General features: G+C 67.2%; 1 protein-coding gene across 2 annotated transcripts; it reads right to left on the reverse strand.

Moving 5' to 3' along the window:
• Positions 1-2,614: 2,614 nt before the first annotated feature.
• Positions 2,615-18,075, reverse strand: ADORA2A (adenosine A2a receptor). 2 transcript variants are annotated; one of them, XM_055549717.1, is made up of 4 exons: positions 17,904-18,075; positions 17,078-17,246; positions 10,451-11,020; positions 2,615-4,259 (listed from the first exon to the last, which is right to left on the reverse strand). In XM_055549717.1, the coding sequence occupies exons 3-4, from the start codon at positions 10,774-10,776 to the stop codon at positions 3,365-3,367; spliced, it is 1,221 nt and encodes a 406-aa protein (XP_055405692.1). In that variant the 5' UTR covers positions 10,777-11,020; positions 17,078-17,246; positions 17,904-18,075; the 3' UTR covers positions 2,615-3,364. The 2 variants fall into 2 exon arrangements, with proteins under 2 accessions (XP_055405692.1, XP_055405694.1); XM_055549719.1 differs by lacking the exon at positions 17,904-18,075 and having other exon boundaries at positions 17,078-17,704.
• Positions 18,076-22,366: the final 4,291 nt, after the last annotated feature.

Genomic DNA, 22,366 nt, shown 5'->3' on the forward strand with positions numbered 1-22,366 from the left:
TCCAGCCCTCTCCTTAGAGTCTGTAAGTCATCCGACGTTCTTCCGCCCCTCCCAGCCCTGCAGCCCGACGGGGGCTGTCCCAGCCGTGGCAGCTGCTGCTCCTGAGGAGTTTCGGTGCCGTGAGGGGTGCCTTAGGACGCGGGTGAGGTGGGTGAAGGCAGGAGGGGGCCGTGGTAATCCGACCTCCGGTAGCACGTTTTCCACTTTCCAGAGGACACGGGGCCCTGAGGGGGCGACCTGCCTCACCGCAGACCTCAGGCCTCCCCAATTTCCTGCTCCCCTAACGCAGCCTCCGCCATGGGCACAGGTTATCCCAGAGCTCAGGCAGCGCGTGGGTCCGGCAGGGGGCTCGGGGAAAGTGCTCACCATGGCGACAGCCCACGGGACCAGCCGCACTGGGAGCATGCGTGCGAGAAGGGCCAGGAGCGTGTTCTCGGCCCAGAGCGCCTTCCCTTAGGGACCGGCGTCGAGGCAGGCCGCACCGGACCGCTCCTCCTGCCCAAGCCACTGGTTTCCACAAGCCCCCCGGGTCCCTATTTCTCCATCACAGTTGAGAAGAAGGGCCGCTTCCAGCTCTGGGGTCCCCTGGCCCAGCCAGATAGATCGTGGGCTGCATTTCCTCTCACTTCCCAGGCTGCCCTCATCCCTGAGCTGCCGGGCTCTGTCTCTGGAGCTTGCCCCCCAGTGGTATGTGCAGAACTGGGGCTGGCCTGCTCGACCCCCCACAGCAGGCTCTGGGGAACCCAGCTGTCTTAGGTAAGAGAAAGGGGCCTTAATACAAACGGGGAGCGTCGCAGAGGTAGGTTTTCAAGGGGAAAGCGGGCCCACCTCTCTTGGATCAAGTGATGAGCCAGGACCCAGCCTGAGCCGGGCCTCTGCTCACAGGCTTCCCGGGGAACCCTGGTGACACCACAGAGAGGGCTGGTCTCTGATAGAACCCCGTGCCTGGGACAGGCTTGCAGAAGTCTGCTGCCCACCCCGGGCCCCGGGAAAGGCCAGGAGAGGCCCGAGGGGCCCCGGGCCGGAGCCTCAGGGCTTCACGCAGCCCCGACGTGGCCCCCAGCCACTCGGCGCACGGCCGGCACGCCTCTGCAGCCCCAGGGCTGGGCCGGCCTCACATCTCGCTGGGGCTGGTGTTGGGGTGACTTTGCCCAGATGTGCGTTCCTGTGCACACACGTGTGTGTATTCTTGTATGGCCAGGGCATGACACACACATCTGTTTGTGTCTGTGTACACGCACGCACAAGCCTGGCTCCCAGTGGGAGCCTGCACAGGCGCGTTGTGTGTGGTGAAAGGGCGCGGGGCCCTCTGGGGGCCCGGGGGAGCGTGGTCCCGTCACCCCAGGACTGCCCCCGCGAGGGCCTGGGCTCAGGGGTACTTGAAATGTCTTCTGAGGCCCAGCTCTGTTCCTCCCCAGCCCAAACCTCTGTTCCCCCGAGGCCTCAGCAAAGGCTGGAGAGACAGGCTTTCTCCTTCCCGGCCTCTGTGGGTCTCTCGGTGGCCTCTCCCCACCAGCTGGCCAGGAGGACTCAGAGCCTTTGTGCTCTTGGCCGCTTCAGGCCCCAAGCTGGCCACCGTTCCGCCCTCTGCCCGCAGCCAGCACATGCCAGGGCGTGCGGGGTGGAGGGGCCAGCGTGGGTAGGGTGGGCTGTGCATTGGTCTCTGCAGTTCTGGTCCTGGCTGCCTGTGAGAGGCCCTGGGAACCGGCGCTGCCTGCGTCCACCACATCTCTGCGGCAGAGGCTTGGGGGTCGTCCTGCGTCTCTCTGTGTAGCCAGCCCGGAGGACCTCTGATGGATGGGGCCATGGGGTGGTCACACATACACCCGTTTAGTAGGAGTAGGAAGGTGTGCAATGCAACGCCATGAGACCCGGGGAGCAGGGTGAAGACACAAGGAGCGGACGGCTATCTCTCGTGTCAGCAGCGTGGTGGGAGCACGGCATGATTGCGAAGTTTTCAGTTTGGCTGAGACAGCTCATCGAGGCCTTGGACTTCCGGTCAGATAAACCTGGGTTTTAGCTCCCTTCTGCCATTTGCAAGCTGGGGACGGGGATGGGTGCTGAGCCTCCCTCTGCTGTTTAGCCTCCTGCACAGGGGGCTCCCGGGGCTACGTGAGCACCGCCTGCAGCTTCTCCTGTTCCGTCTCTGCCCCAAGTGTGCCTCTGCGACTCGAGACCAGGCCTGGCTCTCTTTGGGGCACCCCCCGCTTCAGGCTTCTCCGGAACAGAAGGAGGGCATCTGCTCCTTGCTGGAGGGGGCAGGGCCCAGAGACAGCGTCAGAGCAGGAAAGCCCCCTGGTGGGAGCAGAGAGGGGGGAAATGACTCCAGGGGAAGGCAGTGTGGGCTCTGTCCGCACCCCGCATCGATTCCAGATTCCTCTGTGGCCTCACAGAGGGCTGCAGGGGCATCGGGGAGGCGGGAGCCTGCTCCCCATGCTGAGGGGGCCCGGGAGGGCGCCTCCTTCCTTTGGGGCTGCACACGGATCTGTGGATTTTGCTGCAAGCAGACAGCCCACTCCGGAGGAAGAGGGGCGCCCCGGAGCCCACCCACCCACCGCGGCCCCAGGCAGGCTGTCTGTCCCACACCTGTAACACAGACCCACAGGTGTGCGGTAGGCCAGGCTGTGGGCAGGGAAAGGAACTCAGACACCGTTCTCACGGGACGAGCTTAAAACACGACGTGGCTCATTTTTATTTTATCTCAGAAAAAACAACAAAATAATATTCCCTTCAGAAGGCAAGGCAGTTAGAGAGGGCCTCTGCCCGGGCAGCTCCGAGCCACCTAGACTCACCCCTGCTGGCCGGCCCTGGCCCCCTCGGCTCCAACCCCCGTCCTCGGCGGGGACGCGCGGCCGCTCAGGGCAGTGGGGGCGCCTGCGGCCAGGTTAGCAGCAGGACCGAAACGGAGCCAGCAGCCAGGGAGGGAAGGTAAAATAAAAAGGGTCTCCTCGGGCCTTCGTTTTGTCCTGGAAAAACAGAAACAAGTCCAACGCCGCCACCAAGCACAGCAGCTCTGAACCCTTGGAAAGCCCGAGGAGTGGGTGAGTGCGCAGGGGGCCCTGTGAGGCCGTTCCCCAGCCTCAGGCCAGCCAGCCTGCTCTGCGGAGACTCGGCGGCACTTGGTGCTTCAGCGGCTGGGGACCGGCCCTGGCCTGGTGCAGGGCCGCCTCCGCGGACTCCAGACCCTCCCTGCCGGGCCTCACGCCGCTCCAGCCGGTGGGGGGCGCCCTCCTCGGTCCAAAGTGGGAACCGACCGCGAGAAAGGGGGTCTCCGCACATGCACTCTGCTCCCAGCACGACGGGTCCTCCCACGCGGGAGGAGAAAGAGTCCCTTCCCTTCCGAAGGGGCGCAGTCGGCGGGTCCTCAGGACACTCCTGCTCCGCCCCGGGGGCCCCCGAGGCCCGGGGACTCTGGGCGCCGGCCCTGGAGCTGCACGTCCTGGAGCTGCACGTCCGGGAGGCGCGCGTCCCGCTGGGACCCGCGGGCGCCGCCCGCGCTGGGCAGCGCCAGGGCGGGGCCGTCGGGCCGGGGGGCGCTGCCGTTGGCCCAGACGCCCCCGGGCGGGTGGCCGTTGAGGCGGAGGCCCACGCGCTCCGGGTCGTGAGCCGCCAGGGCGCGGGCGCCGGGGCCCCCCGCCTTGAAGGGCTCGCGCGGCCGCCGCCGCCGCAGCACGTGGCTGCGCATGATCCTGCGGAAGGTGTGGCGGAACTCGCGGATGCGGTAGGCGTAGATGAAGGGGTTCACCACCGAGTTGCCGTGCGAGAGGACGATGGTCAGGTACATGAGCCAGGGCGGGGCGTGGCCGCACGAGGGGCAGAAGAAGGTGAAGCAGTTGATGACGTGCAGGGGCAGCCAGCACAGGGCGAAGAGCCCCACGATGATGGCCAGCGACTTGGCGGCGTGCACCTCCTTCTGCAGCGTGGACCGCGCGCGCTCCCCCGGGGGCGGCGGCTGGCTCTCCGTCTGCTTCAGCTGCCGCCGCGCCGCCAGGAAGATGCGCAGGTAGACGCCCAGCATGAGCAGCAGCGGCAGCAGCACGCAAGCGAAGAAGTTGTAGTAGACCATGTAGCCCATGGGCACCACGTCCTCGAAGAGACAGGCCACCTGGCCCTCCCCGCAGACCTGGGAGCTGTTCCGGCTCTCCTGCTGAGTGCAGTTGTTCCAGCCCAGCATGGGGGTCAGGCCGATGGCGAAGGACAGCACCCAGCAGATGGCGATGATGCCCTTGGCACGCGTGCCCGTCACCAAGCCGTTGTACCTGGGGAGAGGGGACCCGCATCAGAGAGGAGCCCGGGCACCAGCAGCCCGACCCGTCCAGTGGCTCCGAGGTCTTGGACCAGGCGCTTCCTGCCACCTGGCCTCAGTGTGCTCTGATGGCCGCACTCCTTGACTTGGTTTGGTTTGAAGGGGCTAATGTGACTTGGGAAGGGGGAGGGGAGAAGTTATAACCTCCATGCTGATCTTAGGCGCTGTGAGAACGCATTTCCCTGTAGTGTGGGAATGCCCTGGAGGGTGGTCGCTGGCTGGAGACAGCACCAGCCAGATCCAGCCTGTCAGAGGGTCACACCTCCTGTGCTCCATGCTGTTCCTTTCCTACTTGACCTGGGATCCCCAGAAGCCCCCCCCAGGGAGAGGCAGCACAGTAGGGGAGGGGAAGGGTGGAGGTCCCAGGTCAGATGAGATGCTCATCTCCCTTCCAAATCTGCCCACAGCCCTCTGGAGAGAGGTCAGGATGTCTTAACGTTGTACAGCAGCCTTCATATTCAAGAGGACGCAGTTGCTCAAGATCCTAAGGTCCAGAGAGAAGTAATCTGGCCCGAATCACTCCATACTCTGGAGGGCTCCACACTTGGGGAGAGGCTGGACCCGCCGGCCCAGAAGCTGACGCCAACGAAAAGAGATGGCAGGGACTTCCGTCGTGGCCCCGTGGGTAAGACACCAAGCTCCCAACGCAGGAGACCTGGGTTCTATCTCCGGTCAGGGAACTAGATCCCACGTGCCACCAGAGACCCGGAGCAGCCAAATAAATCAGTTAGAAAAAAAGACGGCAGAGATTTTAAAGAACAGGCAGTCCAAAAAACTCATCTGCCAGACTGAGGAGGGCGGCCTCAGTGTTCCGAGGGATGAGCTGCGCTCCAGGGTTTTGGTTCCCCAACACCTCTACCAGTAAACCCGATCCATCCCTTTAAAGTTCCGGTCAGCTGTCTTCCCAGAGGAGTATCAAGTGCAACGAATCCCACCCAAGCTGGGCTCCCGAAGCTGGGGGCCCCGAGGATCCTGCGTCCACGTCTGCATCACCATCACTGAGAGAGCTGTGACAGGTGTCGGGAGAAGCTTGCTTCCCTTAATTCCAGGAAGTATCTGCAGAAACTAGCTCAAGGGGGAGCACACCCGGGGGCCTGCAGGCCACACAGGTGCGAGGCCGGTGGGCTGCTGCGCGTCACCGAGTGTGCAGGAGGCTCCAGACGCCGCTCCGCCACCCCCGCGCCCCTACCGCCACACACGCCTGCCCGACGCTGCAGGATCTCAGGGCCCGGGAGCCCACTGTTCTGGGTAAAATTGCCCACGGGTTAAATTTTGTCAGCTGATTCACATGAAGGGAAAAAGAAAAGCTGGTACCTCTGATCTCTCATCGAACCCCTCATTCTCCTCTCCTGAGACCCTAGGAGAGGCGTGGCCTTGCCGTGGACATGCCAGGAGCCCGGAGGCTACTCGGGCCAAGGTGAGCTTATCAGTTCTGAGCCCACACAGTGCCCGAGCAGGACCCCACTCTCCCGAGCTCTGCGGCCCCAGTCAGCGCGGGCTTGGGTGCCTCCGGCAGGAAGAGGGTCACGGGCTTGCCCAGTTCGCCCATGCCACAGAAAGCCTACACTGCTCTATTTCCGGTTCTGGAGCTTCAAATGTAAGCCCAGAGGTTATTATTTTTTTTCCCCACTTAATTCTTAGGTAGCACTTGCTGTGTGCTAGGCACTGTTTCTAGTACTCCGCAAACAGTGATTTAAATAGTCTCGCTGAATAGGAGGCTATTTTAATGTTGACATTTTTCGGAAGCAAAGCACACCCCTCTCTGGGGTCTAGTGCTGGTGCGTTCTTGCTTAGCCATGTTCTGTTACTCTGAGCCCCAGTTTCCTCGTCTGTAAAATGGGGCTAAGAATGCGGGGCCTGGAGCAGTGTCCCATGAGGGCAGGACAGAGGGTCAGTGGCTGGACACCACAGACAGGTGGGTCGTGGTTCAGGGTAAGGGAGCTGCTCACAGGAGACATGGGCTGCCTCGGGCAGGGGTGACCCTCCTGCCACTGGGGGCAATCAGCAGAAGCAAACCTCAGCTGCAGTCCCAGAGCGCAGCTGCTGAGGGAGAGGAGGCTGACCGGTATTCCCTGAGTAAATGAACTTGGGGGATGCCAGGGGCAAGCCGGGGCTCAGCGTGAAGGCTGCTGGGGACATGGTTTAAAAAGCCCACGCTGTCCAGCTGTCTCCATGCAGACGAGGAGACCCAGGAGAGGAAGTCTGCCGCTGCAAGCTGTAAAGGAAGCCCCTCCTGGGGGCAGGAGCAGACACCGGTGGCACTCGTCTGTGGGCAGAGGACGTCTGGAGGAGCCCCGGCCCTGCCTTCCCGGAAGGTGGCGGGGGCCCAGCTCCTCACCGTGCTTGCTTCTCTTCCTTTTGATGTTTTTAATACGTGCAGTTCTTTATTTAAGGAGCGCCCGGACAGATTAATCTTGTTACTCAAAAGAAAGCCTCTTAGGCCGAGAGCCCTGGACCCAGGCTCCCAGGGGACCGGGTCAATGTTTGGGCTCAAACAGGGAGCCACGGCCACGCCCCAGCCTGGCCCAGCGGCAGCCCCTGGGCTGTGTCTGTGACTGAGGCGGTCGCGTCCTGCCCCACGGGGCCTCAGACAGCCTGCCTGCCTGCCGGACGGGGGTGTGCCCAGGCCAGCTAGCGCTGCATGGTCCTGGGGGCCCGGAGGTGTCGCGGGGAGCTGGCACCCCCCACACTTTGTGCTGCTGACCCTTCTGGGGGCCCCCGTCTCTCCCACTGGGGGCTGCCCTCTGATCCAGTCATGCCCCCCAGTTCTCGGTGGGACTCACTGCGCACCTGCCCTTTGTCCAGGAGAAAGCAGAGCTTTCCCGTCGTCCAAAGGCGCCCGCGGCTCACGGCTGGAACCCACCCTCCCTCTCAGGCTCGGGCAGGCCTGAGCGGCCGCACAAGCCCCATGGGCCCGTGCACCTGTCCCCTCTCCCTGCCCAGGGCCTGCCCGCAGGCTCCTTCCTTCCCCGGGGCATCCATCCAGGTGGGGCCCCCCGTGACACCTGCCCCCCAACACCGGTGCGCCTCTGGTACGCCCCCGCAGGCTTGGCGTCATGCCCTGCAGGGAGCGCCCTCTCCAGCGCCCACTCAGAAGCCAGGGTGCTCAGGTCTGACCTCCGGGGCGATCCAGCACTCGGGCCCGGGACTCTGCTGCCCCACGAGGAGGCTGCTCCCCAGGGTCTGTGGGGGTTAACAAGAGAGGAGGGAGGCAGCCCTGGAGTTCCCCTGGGAGTCTGTCCGTGGGGGACATGGAGAGCGCCTGTCTCCGCCCCTGGGCAGGCCCTATACTCGGGAGGCGCACGGAGGTCTTTCTGAAGCTGCATTCTTCGTTTTTAAAGAGAAATTAACGGTGAATGGTGCGGGCCTGGGGACGGGCACCTTAGAGCATCATCAGCGGCTGGACTTCAGAGCAGCCAGCGGGCCTCCTGAGTGGAGCCGGAAATGGCGCACGGGCTGGGCTGGCTTCCCACGGGAGGGGGCAGGGACAGGTGTCCCGAGCCAGGCAGTGCCCCGGAACTGCCAGGAGCTCCAGGCTCCCGCCTGCCTCTGTCTCGTCCCTCTCACACCTGGCCTGTTCTCGGGCGCCCCAGCAGACACCGTCCCATGCCTTGTCCCCTGGCCCTCACATCCCAGGGCCCTTGAGTCCCAGGGTCAGGAGACACTTTTCCTTCGGAGCAGCCGCTGGCATCCTTCTGCGCAACAGGAGGGTCACAGCCGCCGCTGGCCGGGATGAGCGGAGACGTGAGCTCACATCCTGGCGGCGCTAGCGCCCGGCCCTGGAGGGATGCACATCACCTCCTCCAGCCCGCGGCCGCCTGACCCGGGAGCCAGGCCGGCCCCTCCAGAGCCCTGCCTCGCGGAGCTCAGATGGCCGGGGTCGGGGTGGGACTAGGCCCCGCTCTTGAAGGGCGTGGGGCTGGGGAGGTGTGGCCAGGCCCATGGCTCTGAGCCTCCGGCAGCTTCAGAAAGGCCTAAATCCCCATCCACCCTCCTGCCATCCTCCTGCAGGGCCCCACCACTCCAGTCCACTCACTGGGCCCTCAAAACACTCGGCCCCTGGGACAGATGGAAAACGGGCCCAGAGAGGGGCGGCGGACTCCCCACTGTCACACAGCACGGGCCACCCGCCTGCGCTGGGGAGGAGGAAGGGATTTGTGACTCTCGGAGAACAGACAAGAAGCCACAGGCCTATCTCGTGATCAGCGGCTAACCCCGATCACCCCCAGACCCGCCGTCCCTTGCTTGAATCAGGCCCACACTGGCCCTGACCTGGAAAGGGATGTCAGTCAGACCAGCCTCTGTGTCCTGGACCAGCCTGGACTCCAGCCCGCCATTCAGGCTGGTCCTCGGTTAGGGCCAGGGTTGCCTTTCCTTCTGACGAGCGTCCTAGGCTCTCCCGGGACACGGCATCCCTGGAGCGCCACGCAGGGCCCGGGTCCTCCTTTGTTTGAGCAGCAGGATGTGGGCGTGTGCTGGCCCCCGAGAGCCCGGGGCAGTGACGGCCGCCTGACCTGGGGGCCTGGGGCCGCCCTGTGAGCAACCCCGCAAAGGACCGCAGTCCTGGGCACAGGCGCACTCCTTCCCAACCCGGCCCGGCTGTGCTGCCACGTGCTGCGCGGCCCTGGGGGCTGGCGCTTCTCAGTCTCGTTTTCCCACCCAGATGATGGGAGGAAATGACCTCTGAGCGTGCCCTCGGGTTCCACACGACATTTCCACTTGCTCATCAAGCCTCTTCCCAGGCCCGGCCGGGCGCCCTCAGCCCAGCGTGGGGCTGCTCCGGAAGCAGGCACCACCTGCTAGCATTCACCACCTCCCTCGGGCCTGCCGCCATCGAGGTTGTGGGGCTCAGCCCCAGAACAGAGGGGCAGGGAGGCAGGCCCGAAGCCCCCCAGCCCCCTCCGGGGGTGGGGTGGGGAGGGGCAGCTTCCTAGCCCGCCTGGGGCGGTGGTGGTGTAGGTGGAGGCTGCATTTAAGTGAACTCAGCCTCGGGGAGAGTCTTTGATTCCACAACACTTGCCTGAAGTCATTTCACAAAAGTTTCACCAGGAAAACCCCACCAGCACGAGCAGGCCGTGAGGAAGAAGCACAATTTGCATAGAGGTCCAAATGACTCACCCGAGGCATCTGGCCAAGTCACTTCCCCTCAGGGTCATTTTCCTAACCTGCAAAGTGCAGGCTGGCCCGGAGGGGGTGGAAGAAGGCGGCTTCTAGCCGAGGCCCGTGGTTTCCCGTGGGGCCCACCCCACCCCAGCATCACGCTTTGTGACGGGAGGCCCAGATGCAGCCACCCCCAGGCCTGGAACACACGGGTCACCAAGAGCTGCAGCACGACAGCCTCTCCCGGGTAGCCCTGGGGAGGACCAGCCTGGCCCACGCCCACAGCTATCAGCCGGCATGCCACGACTGCTGGCCGTGCCAAGCCCTGGGCAGCCCCACGGCCCCGGCTGAACACAATGACACCATGCCAAAACCTGACCCCCAGTTCACCCTGACCCCCGGTTCACCCTGACCCCCAGGTTCACCCTGACCCCCGGTTCACCCTACCCCCAAGTTCATCCTGACCCCCGGGTTCACCCTGACCTCTGGTTCACCCTGAACCGAGTTCACCCTGACCCCCGGGTTCACCCTGACCCCCAAGTTCACCCTGACCTGAGTTCACCCTGACCCCCTGTTCACCCTGACCCCCGAGTTCACCCTGACCCCCCGTTCACCGTGACCCCCCGGTTCACCCTGACCCCCGGTTCACCCTGACCTGAGTTCACCCTGACCCCCCGGTTCACCCTTACCCCTGAGTTCACCCTGACCCCCGGTTCACCCTGACCTGAGTTCACCCTGACCCCTGGGTTCACCCTGACCCCCGAGTTCACCCTGACCTGAGTTCACCCTGACCCCCCGGTTCACCCTGACCCCCCAGTTCACCCTGACCCCCGATTCACCCTGACCTGAGTTCACCCTGACCCCCCGGTTCACCCTGACCCCCCAGTTCACCCTGACCCCCGATTCACGCTGACCTGAGTTCACCCTGACCCCCGGGTTCACCCTGACCCCCGATTCACCCTGACCTGAGTTCACCCTGACCCCCGGCACAGCCCCTCACAGGTGCAGCCCCCGGCACGAGGCACCCCCGGGAGCAGGACTCACCGGAGCGGGATTCGGATGGCAATGTAGCGGTCAATGGCGATGGCCAGCAGGCTGAAGATGGAGCTCTGTGTGAGCACCAGGACAAAGCAGGCGAAGAAGAGGCAGGTGTGGCAAGCCGCGCAGAAGCCGGTGCTCAGGGTCACGGCGAAGGGGATGGCGAGCACCCCCACGGCGATGTCGGCCGCCGCCAGCGACGCCACGAAGTAGTTGGTGACGTTCTGCAGGTTGCTGTTGATCCACACCGCCCAGCACACCAGCACGTTGCCCAGGATGGCCAGCACGGCGATGGCCAGCTCCACCGCGATGTACACCGAGAAGCCGGACATGGCGCGCGCAGTGGCCGGCGGGCGGGCTCAGCGAGGACGCGGGCCGCGCCAGCGCTCGGTCCATAGCTGCGGCACGGCCGGCCCCGCCCAGGCCCCGAGCCCCTTCTTCGCAGGAGCCGGGCGACCCTGCCGTCGGTCGGGGGGCTCCCCCAGCACGCTTCACCGCCCACGGCGCGGTTCCAGAACGCAGACCCCCTGCAGGTGCTCCGGTGGCATCTCAGCTCTGCTTCAGGTCCTGAGACACCTGCCAAGGGAGAAGCCTCGTGAGGAGCTGGATCTCCAGGCACAGCCAGAGATACCCGGCAGCCCCCCCACAGACAGGCACCGGCCGGAGGACGACCCACCCTGCCCGGCCCTCCGGGAAGGCGGGGGTCAGCCCGAGTGCTTTTCTCCCAGAGGAGCAAAACCTCGCAGAGGTGAATCGCTTCTGTCGCCCCCGGGGCTCAGCTCGCTTCCCGAGCCTTCTGTGGCAGCCCCCCCACCCCCCCTCCTGGAAACCCCTGGGTCTGCCGGGACCACCCTCCTCGCTCAGCGTCCTTGGATGCCGGGAGCTGCCCAGAGGCCCCGCGCGCTCCCACTGCGGGGCGCCCCACTGGGAGTGCAGCGGGTGCTGGAGCGCTCGGAGGGGTCCGCCCCCAGCAGCCCCCGCCCGCTGAGGCGCGTCTGGGCGGGGCGCTAATCAGCCCCGCCCGCCGCCTCCTCCCACGCCCGCTGCCAGCCCCCTCCTCCGCCTGCGGGGCTGCTCAGCCAGGACTCGGCGGGCACCGGCCTCGGTTTCCCCACTGACACAGTGGGAAGGCTGGACCCCTGTCGCCTCTGGGGGCCATTTAGGCTCTCACCCGTGATTCTACGAGCAGGAAATGAGCACGCGTGAAACAGCTCCCCCCGCCCCAACCCGGTCAAAATATCCTGGTGTCAAGAATCCGCGACAGCTCTGCAGAAGCAGCCTGCCTCCCAGGGGCCCCTGAGCTCCCCCGACACTCAGAGGCCTCTCCCCACCACCTTGGCTTCCCCACCACACTCCGTCGTGCTGCGCGGCAGGGTCCCCCGTGCCAAGTGCACCCTCCTCCCGCCCCAAGCTCCCCGTGCCGGGGGCCCAGGTGCACGCGGGCCGTGGTGGCCGCCGGCCGCGGGGACAGGTGCCTGCATGAGGGCTGGGGGCTGCCCGGCCCGTCTGTCCTCCAGGATGCGAGGCATCGGCTGGACAGGCCACTTTGGGAGAAGGCTGCTTGTGGCCCCTAGCTGCATTCAGAGGGCCGGGTCCCCTCACCGGTCCAGGAGGTGCTGTGGCGCTGACAGAGAGCCCCGCAGCTCCCTTCCGACGGCTCCGCCCCTGCCTCCGGCAGCTGCAGCCAGCGGTGGGCACCCCGTGACACAGCAGCAGGGAGCAGGAGAGACGAGGCGGAGCCCCTGCCAAACCGAGGGTCCCTGCAGCCTGCGGGTTCTCCCAGGCCTGCCAGCTGCCACAAACAAGTCCCACCGAGCCCCTGCTGAACACAGGGCACGTGCCAGGCAGCGGCTTACAGAGCTGGCCAGCGGCAAAGGTGGGCGGACCGAGCCTCCCGGTGCCACCTCTGGCCACGTGGTGTCCCTTGGTGCCTCTGGCTGGCAGCCCAAATCAGCAATCCCCCGGGGCACCTGACTGCTGAAGCTCCACGTCCAGGTCTCGCCATCCTCCCACTGGAGCGAAGGGGCAGGCTCCTCTCTGGGGGGCCTCTCGGGTCCAGCGCCAGGTCCTGGGGACCTGTGTCCCCCACCAGTGAACTGCCGGCCTCCTGCCGACCCCCTGCCATCCTTCTTGCCCTGCCTCGGCCTCTCCTGGGGAAGCTGCATTGGCGGCCCACGGCCCATGCTGGAAGCCTGACGTGGGCTCAGCCTGTCTCCCAGACCGAGGGCCCCGGGGCCGGCTGACCCAGGTTGGTACCGTGTTTCTGGGGAGCTGAAGCTGGACTGTCCGGGCCTCGTTTGGAGCCCCAGTGATGGGGGAATACCGCCAGCACATGCCCCAGATGTTGGCTGACCCCACAAGAGCCAGGATGCTTGGCACGGAAGGGCCTTGGGGCCCCTAAGCCAAGCCCTCTGGTGAGCGCCTCCCGGGACCTCTAATCCTGAGGGCATCCCCATCACCTTCTGCACCCGGGGCGCCCAGGCCTCTAAACTGCAGCCACCCTCCTGCCGTCCACCAGGGGCCGGGGGCGCCCTCCCACCCAGGTCGGCCCTCGAGGAGCCAGCGCGCCCCTGCACCCCGTCTGCCTCTCGCAGCTGCGAGCACAGCCCCAGCCACACAGACCACCCGGGCATCGGCCAGACCCGGCCCTCCAGCTCCAAGCGGAGCGCGTGGGGGCGCCCGGGGTAGGCGGGCTGGAAGCAGCCAGAGCGTCCCTGCCGTCAGACCCAAGTCAGCCTGGGCCCTTTGCTGGACTTTGCTGGTTATCAATGCTCCTGTGACGGCCTGTTTCAAGCCAGTCACGCGTCACTGACAGGAACCGGGAATCAACGCGCACAGCTGGGGAGAACCAGGATCCAGCCCCCCGCTGACCACCCAGACCTGAGCTGTCCCAGGGCTCCCCCTGGACTCCACCTCAGAGCCCAGGCTCGAGCAGCCTGCTGGGGAGCTCAGGAAAGGAGGCTGCAGGGGCCTGAGAGCCCCCATGAACCTTGCTGGGGAAATGCCCATGGAAAACGGCAGCAAGGAGGCTTCCTGGGGCCTTTGGGCGCCTCCCCACCGCCCCGCCTTTAGAGGCGTCCCAGAGCCACAGGAAGGTCAGAGGCCCAGGGCCCAGGGCTGGGGCTGGGGCTGGGACCCAGATCTGGCAATTTCCTATCCCTCTCTGTTGGCCCTCGTTAATCCTTGAGTCATCTGTCGCTAGCCAAGAGGGGCAATTAGGTATTAATGATGCAGTATTTCCTTGTGATTGTCGCCGGCCGGGGACAGGGCAGAGGGCAGAAATCCCATGGCAGGCCAGAGTCACGTGCCAGGGAAGCAGCATGCTAAGCCTGGGGAGGGCAGCCTCACAGGATTCCCCAGCAGACAGGCTCCGTCCCACCTTCCTCCTCACCCTCACCAGCCTGGCCGCTCTGATTAAAACCTCTGTGTAATCAAAACGTACACGCTTCCTGGCTCCTCGTCCGTCCCACCGGCAAGGCCTTCTGTGCTGCGCATGCCCAGGTAGCGGGTGGGCCCCCAGGGCCTGCTGGACGGAGGTGCCTGGCAGCTAACACACAGCTCCCTGCACACCTGCCCCTGAGTATCGCGAAGGGTGGGGTACCGCCTGGGCCTGTCGCAGCCACGCTGGGCCTCTTCCCGGGCTCCAGAGCCCCAGCCTGAGACCCCTCCACTAGCTTCTCAGCAAGTGTTTCCGAGAACTTGACCCTGTGCCCAGCAGCACCCTGCCTGCTGGAGCTCAGGGAGCCCGCTGCCAGCCGCTGCCTGGCCCGAGCCCACGGCTGGGGTCTTAAGGCGCTGTCGTCCCGGGAGGCCGACCCGAGAGCTGCCGCCCAGCCTGGTGTGCAGGTCACACTCCACCTCCAAGACCTCAGCTCCACTCCGAGAGCCTGAGAAGCACAGTTTCAAAGCACGGGAGGAAAACTAAGGGTAAGACAGATAAGCAACCAGTGGCTAAAATACAGAGACTTGTTCCAGAAGAGACGAAGGCAATCCAGTAACCGAAAACGACGATCAAAGGTACTTAGGGTCTTCAGAGAGAGGAAGGAAAGGGCTCCATAAAGAACGAGAATTCCTGGCAGCACCGAAAAGAACAGGCAGACACGACAGAAATGAAAAAACCCTGGGAGGGAACCACAGAGGGACCGACAGGCACACGGTGCGGAGTGCAACGTGCACACGAGCCGAGAACGTCAGGGCGTGAGGACGCGCCGAGGACCGTCACGCAGGCCTCACAGAGCAGGAGGGCGAGAGCCGGAGGTGGCCTGGGCAACGCCAACCTCCGTCTCACGGGGGGGGGCTTGGTGGGCAGCTGCAGTCCTCTCCAACCGTGGGCCCCTCGCTGGCCGTCAGGGGGCCCTGAGTCTGGGCACACGCCTCCCCCAAACCCCCAGGGCCCTGGGACCCGCCCGGCCCCCCTCCAAAAGCATCAGCGGGGGCAGAGCAGTGACTCCAGCGCTGCCTGGAGGAGCCAGGGGGCCTCCTCCCTCCGGCCCTGCAGGGCTGCCAGCCCGAGGAACTCGGCAAGGGCAGCCCCCCGGGTGGGCACCGGCCGGCGATCCCTCCCCTAGGGCCCCTGGGGTGCAGCCACTGCTCTCGGAGCCTGAGGGCAGGATGTGGCGAGGGGCAGGGCTGAGGGCACTCCCTGCACTGGGCCCCACCCCACGGGGCTTCCGCACAGCAGGCCCTGGGGCCACACACAGGGCCCTTCTTCCTGCTGGGGGCCTCGGGCCACCTCTCCGTCCCCTCCGGTCCAGGCCAGACGCTGGACAGGCTGCAGGCCCGGCCCCCCAGCCTCAGATGGCGCCCCCTGGCCACCTCCCCAACACCCCCTCCAAAGGGCCGCTCCTCATACAAGGCCCTGGGTGCCCATTCCTCCAGCTCACGCTCCGAGACCCTGAGTAAGGGGTGGCCCCCAGGCTCTGCACATCCCTGGGGGGTCTTGGCTCCCAGAGCCCTCCCAGGCAAATCTTCAACTGGCAGGACTGGCTCCTGTGCTTGAAGAGGGCAAGGTGGGGGTGCTTTCCAAATGGGGACAGACCATAGCGGGCCCGGCTGGGGGCTGGCCTGCTCAAGGGGCGGTGCCCGGGGCTTGCGGAGGTGTCCACATGGGGGGTGGGGGAGGCAGACCCACCTCTGGGCCTGGAGGCGTGGAGAGGTGCTGACGCAGCTCCAGGGGCGTATGGGGGTGGGTGGGCCAGAGCGGCTGGCTCCCTGACCCCTCAGTGGCCCCCGTCCCCGCCTGCAGTTTGCAGAGGCTACTGAGGGGCCAGAGGTGAACCCTCCTGTGAAGATGGGCAGAAACCACCGCCCTGCCAGCAGGGGAGGCACCCAGGTGGCCCCTGCCTGCTTCTCCCTGGCACACCCCAAGGCCCACCCCTCTCTTCCAGGGGACAGACGGCTGGACCAACGGGGGCAGCAACCGAGGTCAGAGCCGCAGAAGGACCCTGCCCAGCAACTTCTCACTCAGGCCTGTCCTGCAGGAGCAGGTGCGGGCCAGAACCGTCTAGCAGAGCGCTCCGGGGACGTGTGAGGCTCGGGGTGGCGGGGGGGCTGGGCAACTGGAGTGCCCTGCCTCCCCGACCCCCACCCTCTCTGCCCCTAGAGCAAGGGCAGCCCCCCTCCACTCAGCCCCTCCTGCCCCTGTCAGGATCCCACGGCTTCCACGCCCAGGGGGCCCTCCCACGACTGTGGGAGGCGATGGGGGGACCCCAGCCTCCTCCCAGCCCAGCCCGGGAGGCGAGGGGTCTCCCGGGAGGGCTTCTCCCCGCATCGCAGCTCCAAGCTCCTGCCGTCCCTCCCGCTTCCAGGGCAAACCCTCCTGTGGCCGCCCACACTCCCCAGGCCCGGGGGCTGGAGCTCATCCTTCTGAAGCTCAGCACCCGAGGCCCGCAGTCTCCTCGGGGCCGCCGGATGCACACACCGCCCAGAACGTCTTTTCAAGCCAGCCTTCAAGCCCTCACCTGCCCTCTGGCCCTGCTGCCCTGGACTCTCACGCGTGCACAGATTTCAGCAGACAGGCAGAGCCCACAAGACCAGTCCCAGCTCACAGAGGCAGGGGGCTCGGGAGTCGGGCAGGTTAGGTGGAACGAGAGCTGCTTGCAGCTTTCACATCAGCGCTGCGAGCCCCCGGGGCCACGGCCCTGCACGGTGGACGCTGCCCAAGGCGGCCCCAGGGCCCCGCAGTTTTCAGGGTACGATGCCCTGGAGCCAAGCGCCTGCTCCCCACCCGGTGCTAGTCACTTGGCCCTCTGCTGACAGCGGTCTCTTGTGATGGCCCCCTCGCCCTGCAAGCCTAACAGCTTCTCTCCAGGGTTTCCCAGCTCAAGCACAGGCCCCAGTCTGCCCCCCTGCACCACCCAACATACACAGCCCCGAACATGAACTCCTGCACGCACCATCCCACGTTTCACAGGATGAGAAGGCAGATTGGCTGGGGCAGGAAGTCCAGTGAGTGGATCCAGACCAGAACGTTTGGACGTCCGGGCCTCTCAATCCCGGCTGCTCCTGAAGCTGCCCACGGCCCTCGTGAGCTGTGGGCTCCTAGGGAGCAGACCGGGGCGGGGGCTGGCTGGGGGCCTGCACGTCCCAGGCCCCCCGGGGAGAAAGGAAACGCGCAAGCCCACACAGACTCACCTGGCCAAAGTCTTGTCTCCCACCGGCCGTGTGTGGGCAGTCCTCCGCTTTCCCGAAGCACTGGAGAGGGAGGCCGGGTCAGCCCAGAACACGGTCTGCTCTAAGGGGACGGGCCAGCGGCCCAAGAGACATCCGGGACCTGGGAGAGCTCGGGGACCTCCAGAGGATGCTGGCGGAGCGAGGAGGAGCGGACACCTCAGGATGGGTTCCGGCCCCAGGGGCAGAGCCTCTCCAGCCCACCCCAGGAGGAGGAGCCCCCGACAGCACCCCACCTTCCCGGCCCGCTGTGCGCCCAAGAACCGTCTATCGCGGGCCCTGGGCCGGACACCCGGGGCAGCCCTACTGGGCTTGGCAGTGACATGGAGGATCTAACAGCGGGTGCTGGGGGGGAGCAGTCTGGGATCCCCGCAGAAAAGGGGCACAGGTCCCGCGGGTGGAAGCAGGCTCGGGGCCGCCTGAAATGGGGAAAAGGAGCCGTCCCCCGGGGGTCAGCTGCGGTACAAAGAAAAGGGGGTGGGGACACGCCCTCCGCTCCCAGCTTCTCTCCTCTCCCCCGCGGAGCCCTTGGCCCCCGCCTTCCTCCCATTGTACAGTCGGGGAAATTGAAGTCTACATCGCGGTGGCCGCGCCCCAGCGCAGACATCTCCGCTCGCTGGCCCGGGCCCCCCATCCCCTGGGCACCCGGAGCCAAGCCCCTCGAGGGCCGCCACCGTTCCCGCCAGTCCCGCCTTGGCTCAGGGCGGCCCCGGCGGGCCGCCAGGACTGTCCCCACCCCGGCCTCCCCCGGGGCGGGTCCCCGAGGCCGGTTCCCGCCACCAGCGCCCACCGGACGCGCCCGCGCTCGGCCGGCGCTCAGCTCCGTCCCTCGCCGCGCCCCAGGCGCTCGGACGCCGTCCGCTCAGCCTGCCTCCCCGGGACGTCGGGACGCTAGGGCGCTCCGCCTGTGGAAGTCCCGGCCCGCGGGGGCCGCCCGCTCCGCTCCGGCCGGCCTCTGCGGACCCCGCAGGCTCGGCGAGGGCCCCGGGCCCCGGGCGCACCGGGGCCGCCCCCGCCCCTGCCGCCGGGGCCGCGCGCTCTCGCCCCTTCCCCTCGCCGCCTGCCCCGCGCGCCTTCCGGTCCAGTCCGCGGGCGGCCTGGAGGGGTCCGCGCAGCGCCCCCCGACCGGGCTGGGGAGCCGGCGGCGCGCCCGAGCTGCCCCCGCGCCCGCCGCCGGCGGGGCGCGGACCACAGCCCTCGAACCCGCTGTCGGAGCGGCGGGAAGAGACGCAGCGGCTGCGCGCCTGAAGGAGGGGGTCCGCGCCGCCCGCGCTCCCGGCCCCACGACCCTGGCCGCCCGCCTGCGACCCCAGACCCGCGGCCCCCACTGACCTGCTGCTCGAGCGCCGGCACCCGCGGTCTCGGCGTCGCTGGGGCTCCGGCTCCGCCCGCGGGCGCCCCCCGCCGGCGGCTTCCAGCCCCGCGCGGCCCGCGCCCCGCCCCACCGCCCTGCCGCCCCGCCGCGCGCGGAGCCCGGGTGCCTCGTGCCGCGGCTCGCGCCCCCCGCGCGCCCTCCACGCTCCCGGCTCCCGCGTCCGCTCAGGCCACCTGGCCCGTCCCCTCCGACGATTCTCTCGGCCTGGGGCGCCCGCCCGCACTCGCTCCCCTCCTCCGCGAAGTCCCAGGCGCGCCAGCCCCCGTGTCACCGTGTCGCCAACGGGAAGTGCCCTGTGCCTGGCGCCCCTCGGTCCTTTCCGCGGCGCCCGTTCCGGAAGGAGAAAGCTCAGCCTCAAACCAGGGTCCTGGGGGCTGGTCCCCAGCCTTGCGCGCCCTCCTTGAGTCCCGCCGGCCCCGCGCTGGTCCAAGATGCCGCCCCCATTCCAATGACCCCTCTGAGCCCTCCCCAGGTCAGGTCCTTTCTCCTCCCCAACTTCTCTGAGCAAAAGGAGGTGGCCTTCTCGACCCCCTGGAATCCCGCCTCAAGGATCCAGGGTTGTGTGGACTCGGAATGGGAACGCCCCACGTCCATCCGTCTCCAGCTCAGCCACTCAAGGGAGCCCCCTTCCACCCTGACTCTGGACAGACACGGGGCCACCCCAGTCCTGAGCACAGCAGGACAAGCCGCTCTGAGGCTAGGGTGTCACTGCCAAGGGTTCGCAGGAACCCCGGGGTGGGGGCCAGCGCTGTTTGCTGGCCCCTGGGGTGGAGGCTGGGTTGGGGGCGGGCAGCTGTCTCTGCAGCAAGCCCACAGGCTGGGGGAAGCGTGGGAGGAAGCGGGAGCTCCTCCGTCCGGGAGTGCAGCCTCCCCAGTTCGTCCCCCGCCCCATTCAGCCAGAGGGGACCCCTGCTCCCTGTCTCCGCTGATGTCCAGGGGCCCCCTCCCCAGGCACAGGGAGGCACAGGAGGAGGGCTGGGGGAACCAGGATGGAACCCTGAGGCCTCAGGGGAGAGGCACAGGAGCGTGTCCCCATGACCCCCGGGCTCAGCCCCCTTGCCCACCCCCCAGCCTGGGCCCTGGTCCAGCCCAGCTGGCTCTGTCTCCCCCTCCCGGGCACTCACCGTGGACGGCTGGCGAATTGGGACCCTGGTGCTGTGGCTTTCCCGCCGGCTTTGGGGGGGGGCCCCTTGCCTCACCTGTAGAGCACGGCTGTTGTCTTTCTGTCCTGCCGCCCACGGAGCTGTGCCATTCAGACCACGGAGGAGGCGCTCGGCTTCCCTCCCTGGCTTCTAGGCCTTCCGGTGGGACAAGCTCCTACAGTGGGGACAAAACCCTCCCGGCCACACCCATCAGCCCGAATTCACTCAAGTCCTCACTCAACAAACATCCAGGGAGTTGCCTGAGAGTCACCTGGGGCCCAGACGGGTCTGCGGGGGTTCATAAGGCGGGGACCAACACTCAGCCGACCCCAGGTCGCGCTCACCCCCGAGCCCCCCAGTGTGGGTCCCCAGTTCCCTTCCAGGGCCCAATGGCCTTCCTGCCCAGACCTCCGCAGGTGTGGCCTGGCACCAGCCAGCGCCCAGGGGCTGAAGCCGGCGTGGGCCAGAGGGCCAAAGCCCTTGGATTTCACCCGCGGGGCCCAGTGGGAAGCCCCTCCTCTGCGTGGGTTCCCCAGGCCTGGGGTAGCTGTGTCCTCAAGACGGGGTGGTCGGCTGGGCCAGGTGGGACTCCAGCCCTAGAGCCAGCTCACCAGGCACCGGAACCCACCTGGCCTGGAAACAGCAGGGTCCGCAGCCTTCCGGCAGAGGCAGGGGGTGGGGGGGGTGGGGGGTTCTGCTCCTGTGGTCCTGTGTTATTTGCCACGAGTCTCTGCCCAGAGTGGACGACAGGAGGCAGGCACAGAGAGGGGCCCTTCAGCAGGTCTTGTGTCCCCCGTGGCGATCCTCTGCTGCCCGCCACCTGGGGGCCTTGAGTGCGCTCCTCCAGGGCCAGGCCGGGCCAGGGGAGCCCGGGGAGCCCTGCGAGTCCGTAACCGCACCAAGGTGACGGGGGCAGGGTGCCCAGCAGGCCCCTCATGGGCCGTGGCGTTCCTGCTCAGCCCCACACCAGCCTGTGTAAGCTGTGGGCACCCACTCTTCCTTCCGTCCGGGCCCAGCTGCTCAGGCCAGGCGGGGGGCCAGCTGGGCTGCCAGCTGGGCTCTCCCCCAGCCCACTCCCATGGGCTGTGTGTTTCCGTCCACGATGCACCTGTGTGGCCTCTCCAGCTGGGCCGGCTCTGGGGCGGCGGGGCTGCACCAGGAGCAGAAGGCCAGACGTGGGGTGAAGCACCCCAAGGGTGCTGGGGCCAGGGTCCCTGAGAGCTGCCAGGCCGTCGCGAGTGCCCACCAAGCCCTCCTCTGCGAGGGGGAGGCTCTGGAACTGTGGAGGCGGGGGCCTCGTGGGCCTCCAGCTTGGGCTCCTAGGCCCTGGAGAGCAGACATGGGAGGTGACTGTAGACCCCGGCTCCGGCCAGGCCCAGGTGAGCGCTCCGGGAACCCTATGCCTCTGATGGATCTGTGCGCGTCCTTGTGGGCGGGGAACCTGAGGCTCAGGTGGAAGCAGGGCCTCCTCCTGAACAGCAGCAGCAGCAGCCAGGTTATCAAAGCTGCCCCACCCCCAGCAGACAGCTCCCCACTGTGCTTCACGGGGGGGGGGGGGGGGGGGGCCTTTCCTGGGCTTACCCTGCTGCAGAGGCGGTGCCTCCCGGGAGATGGAGGCAGACCTGGGGGCCAGACCTGGGGGCGACCGGGCGTCCCGCGTCCTGCCTGATGGGTGCTGGTGACCTGTGGCTCCAGGCCCCTCCCCGGCCCTCCTGGTCTGCCAGCTGAGGCTCCAGACCTCATGGTGGCTCCCTCCTTGAAACCCCAACCACCCTGGACACACACAGGACGCAGACGCCGCCATCTGGGGGCCCCAGTGCCCTGGGCCTGGCACAGCCCGCAGGCAGAGCCCCCCACACCCCCCAGTTCCTGGCCCTTCCTCCAGACGCCAAGGGCTCCCAACCACAGGGCAGGTCTCAGAACCAGGAAGCCTAGAGCCCCGTCCTGACCTTATCAGTGCTTTCCTAGCGACCTGGGCCCCAGTAAGAACCCTGCTCACCCTCCTCGCCCCTGACAGAATCCTGGGCCTGCAGGTTCGGAGCCCCCACCGAGGGGCCACCTCGGACAGCCAGGCCTCCGGAGCCTGGGACGCTGCGTACCTCCCAGCTCCGCGACAGCCAGGCCTCCCGGAGCCCGGGGCACCCCGCACCTCCCAGCCCCGTGGAGGAGGCTGGCATGGCAGCAGGGGTGTCTGCCCCCCGCCGCCCGGGGCCCAGGGTGGTGCCTCCCCTCCTGCTGCCTCAAGCAGGGCCTGCGTGCAGTGCCGTCTCTGGCTGCTGTGGGATGGTCCCCGGCAGGGCAGCAGCAGAGGGGGCTCCGGGCCTCCCCGGACGAGGCTCTGACGTGGGGAGGGGGCTGTGGGCCCGGGAGGGATGCCCACGTTGCCCGGCACCAACAGGCACGGTGCGGCTGGGCTGTGCGCTCAGCCCCTCCACACGAGGAAGAAAGGCTGACTGCTTGGGCGCTGTGATGGTACAGCTGGCTTTGTTTCTTTATAATTTTATACATTCTCAAGATATCCCCAAGAAGATACACTTCTGAAAACACCCAGCAAGCCTCAAGGCGCCCTCCCCCAGCGGAGCAGCGCCTGCCCAGGCCGTGCCCCCCGCCACGCAGGCAGACGGCCGGGCCCCCCACGGGCCCCGGGACACCTCCTCACATCTGTCCTCCCTGCACAGCCAGACCCTGGAAGCAGTGAGCGTCCTGTTCACGGAGACCCAGAAAAGCCCAAGCCGA

This window comes from Bubalus kerabau, chromosome 16 (assembly GCF_029407905.1).
Source record: "Bubalus kerabau isolate K-KA32 ecotype Philippines breed swamp buffalo chromosome 16, PCC_UOA_SB_1v2, whole genome shotgun sequence".
In the NCBI taxonomy this organism is placed as follows: domain Eukaryota; kingdom Metazoa; phylum Chordata; class Mammalia; order Artiodactyla; family Bovidae; genus Bubalus; species Bubalus kerabau.

Excerpts from the sequence above, each read along its gene's own strand:
- ADORA2A (XM_055549717.1), bottom strand. The coding sequence starts at position 10,776 with ATGTCCGGCTTCTCGGTGTACATCGCGGTGGAGCTGGCCATCGCCGTG. Across the intron at positions 4,260-10,450 it reads GCCATCCGAATCCCGCTCCG|GTACAACGGCTTGGTGACGG; the intron begins GTGAGTCCTGCT and ends CCCTCTCCCCAG.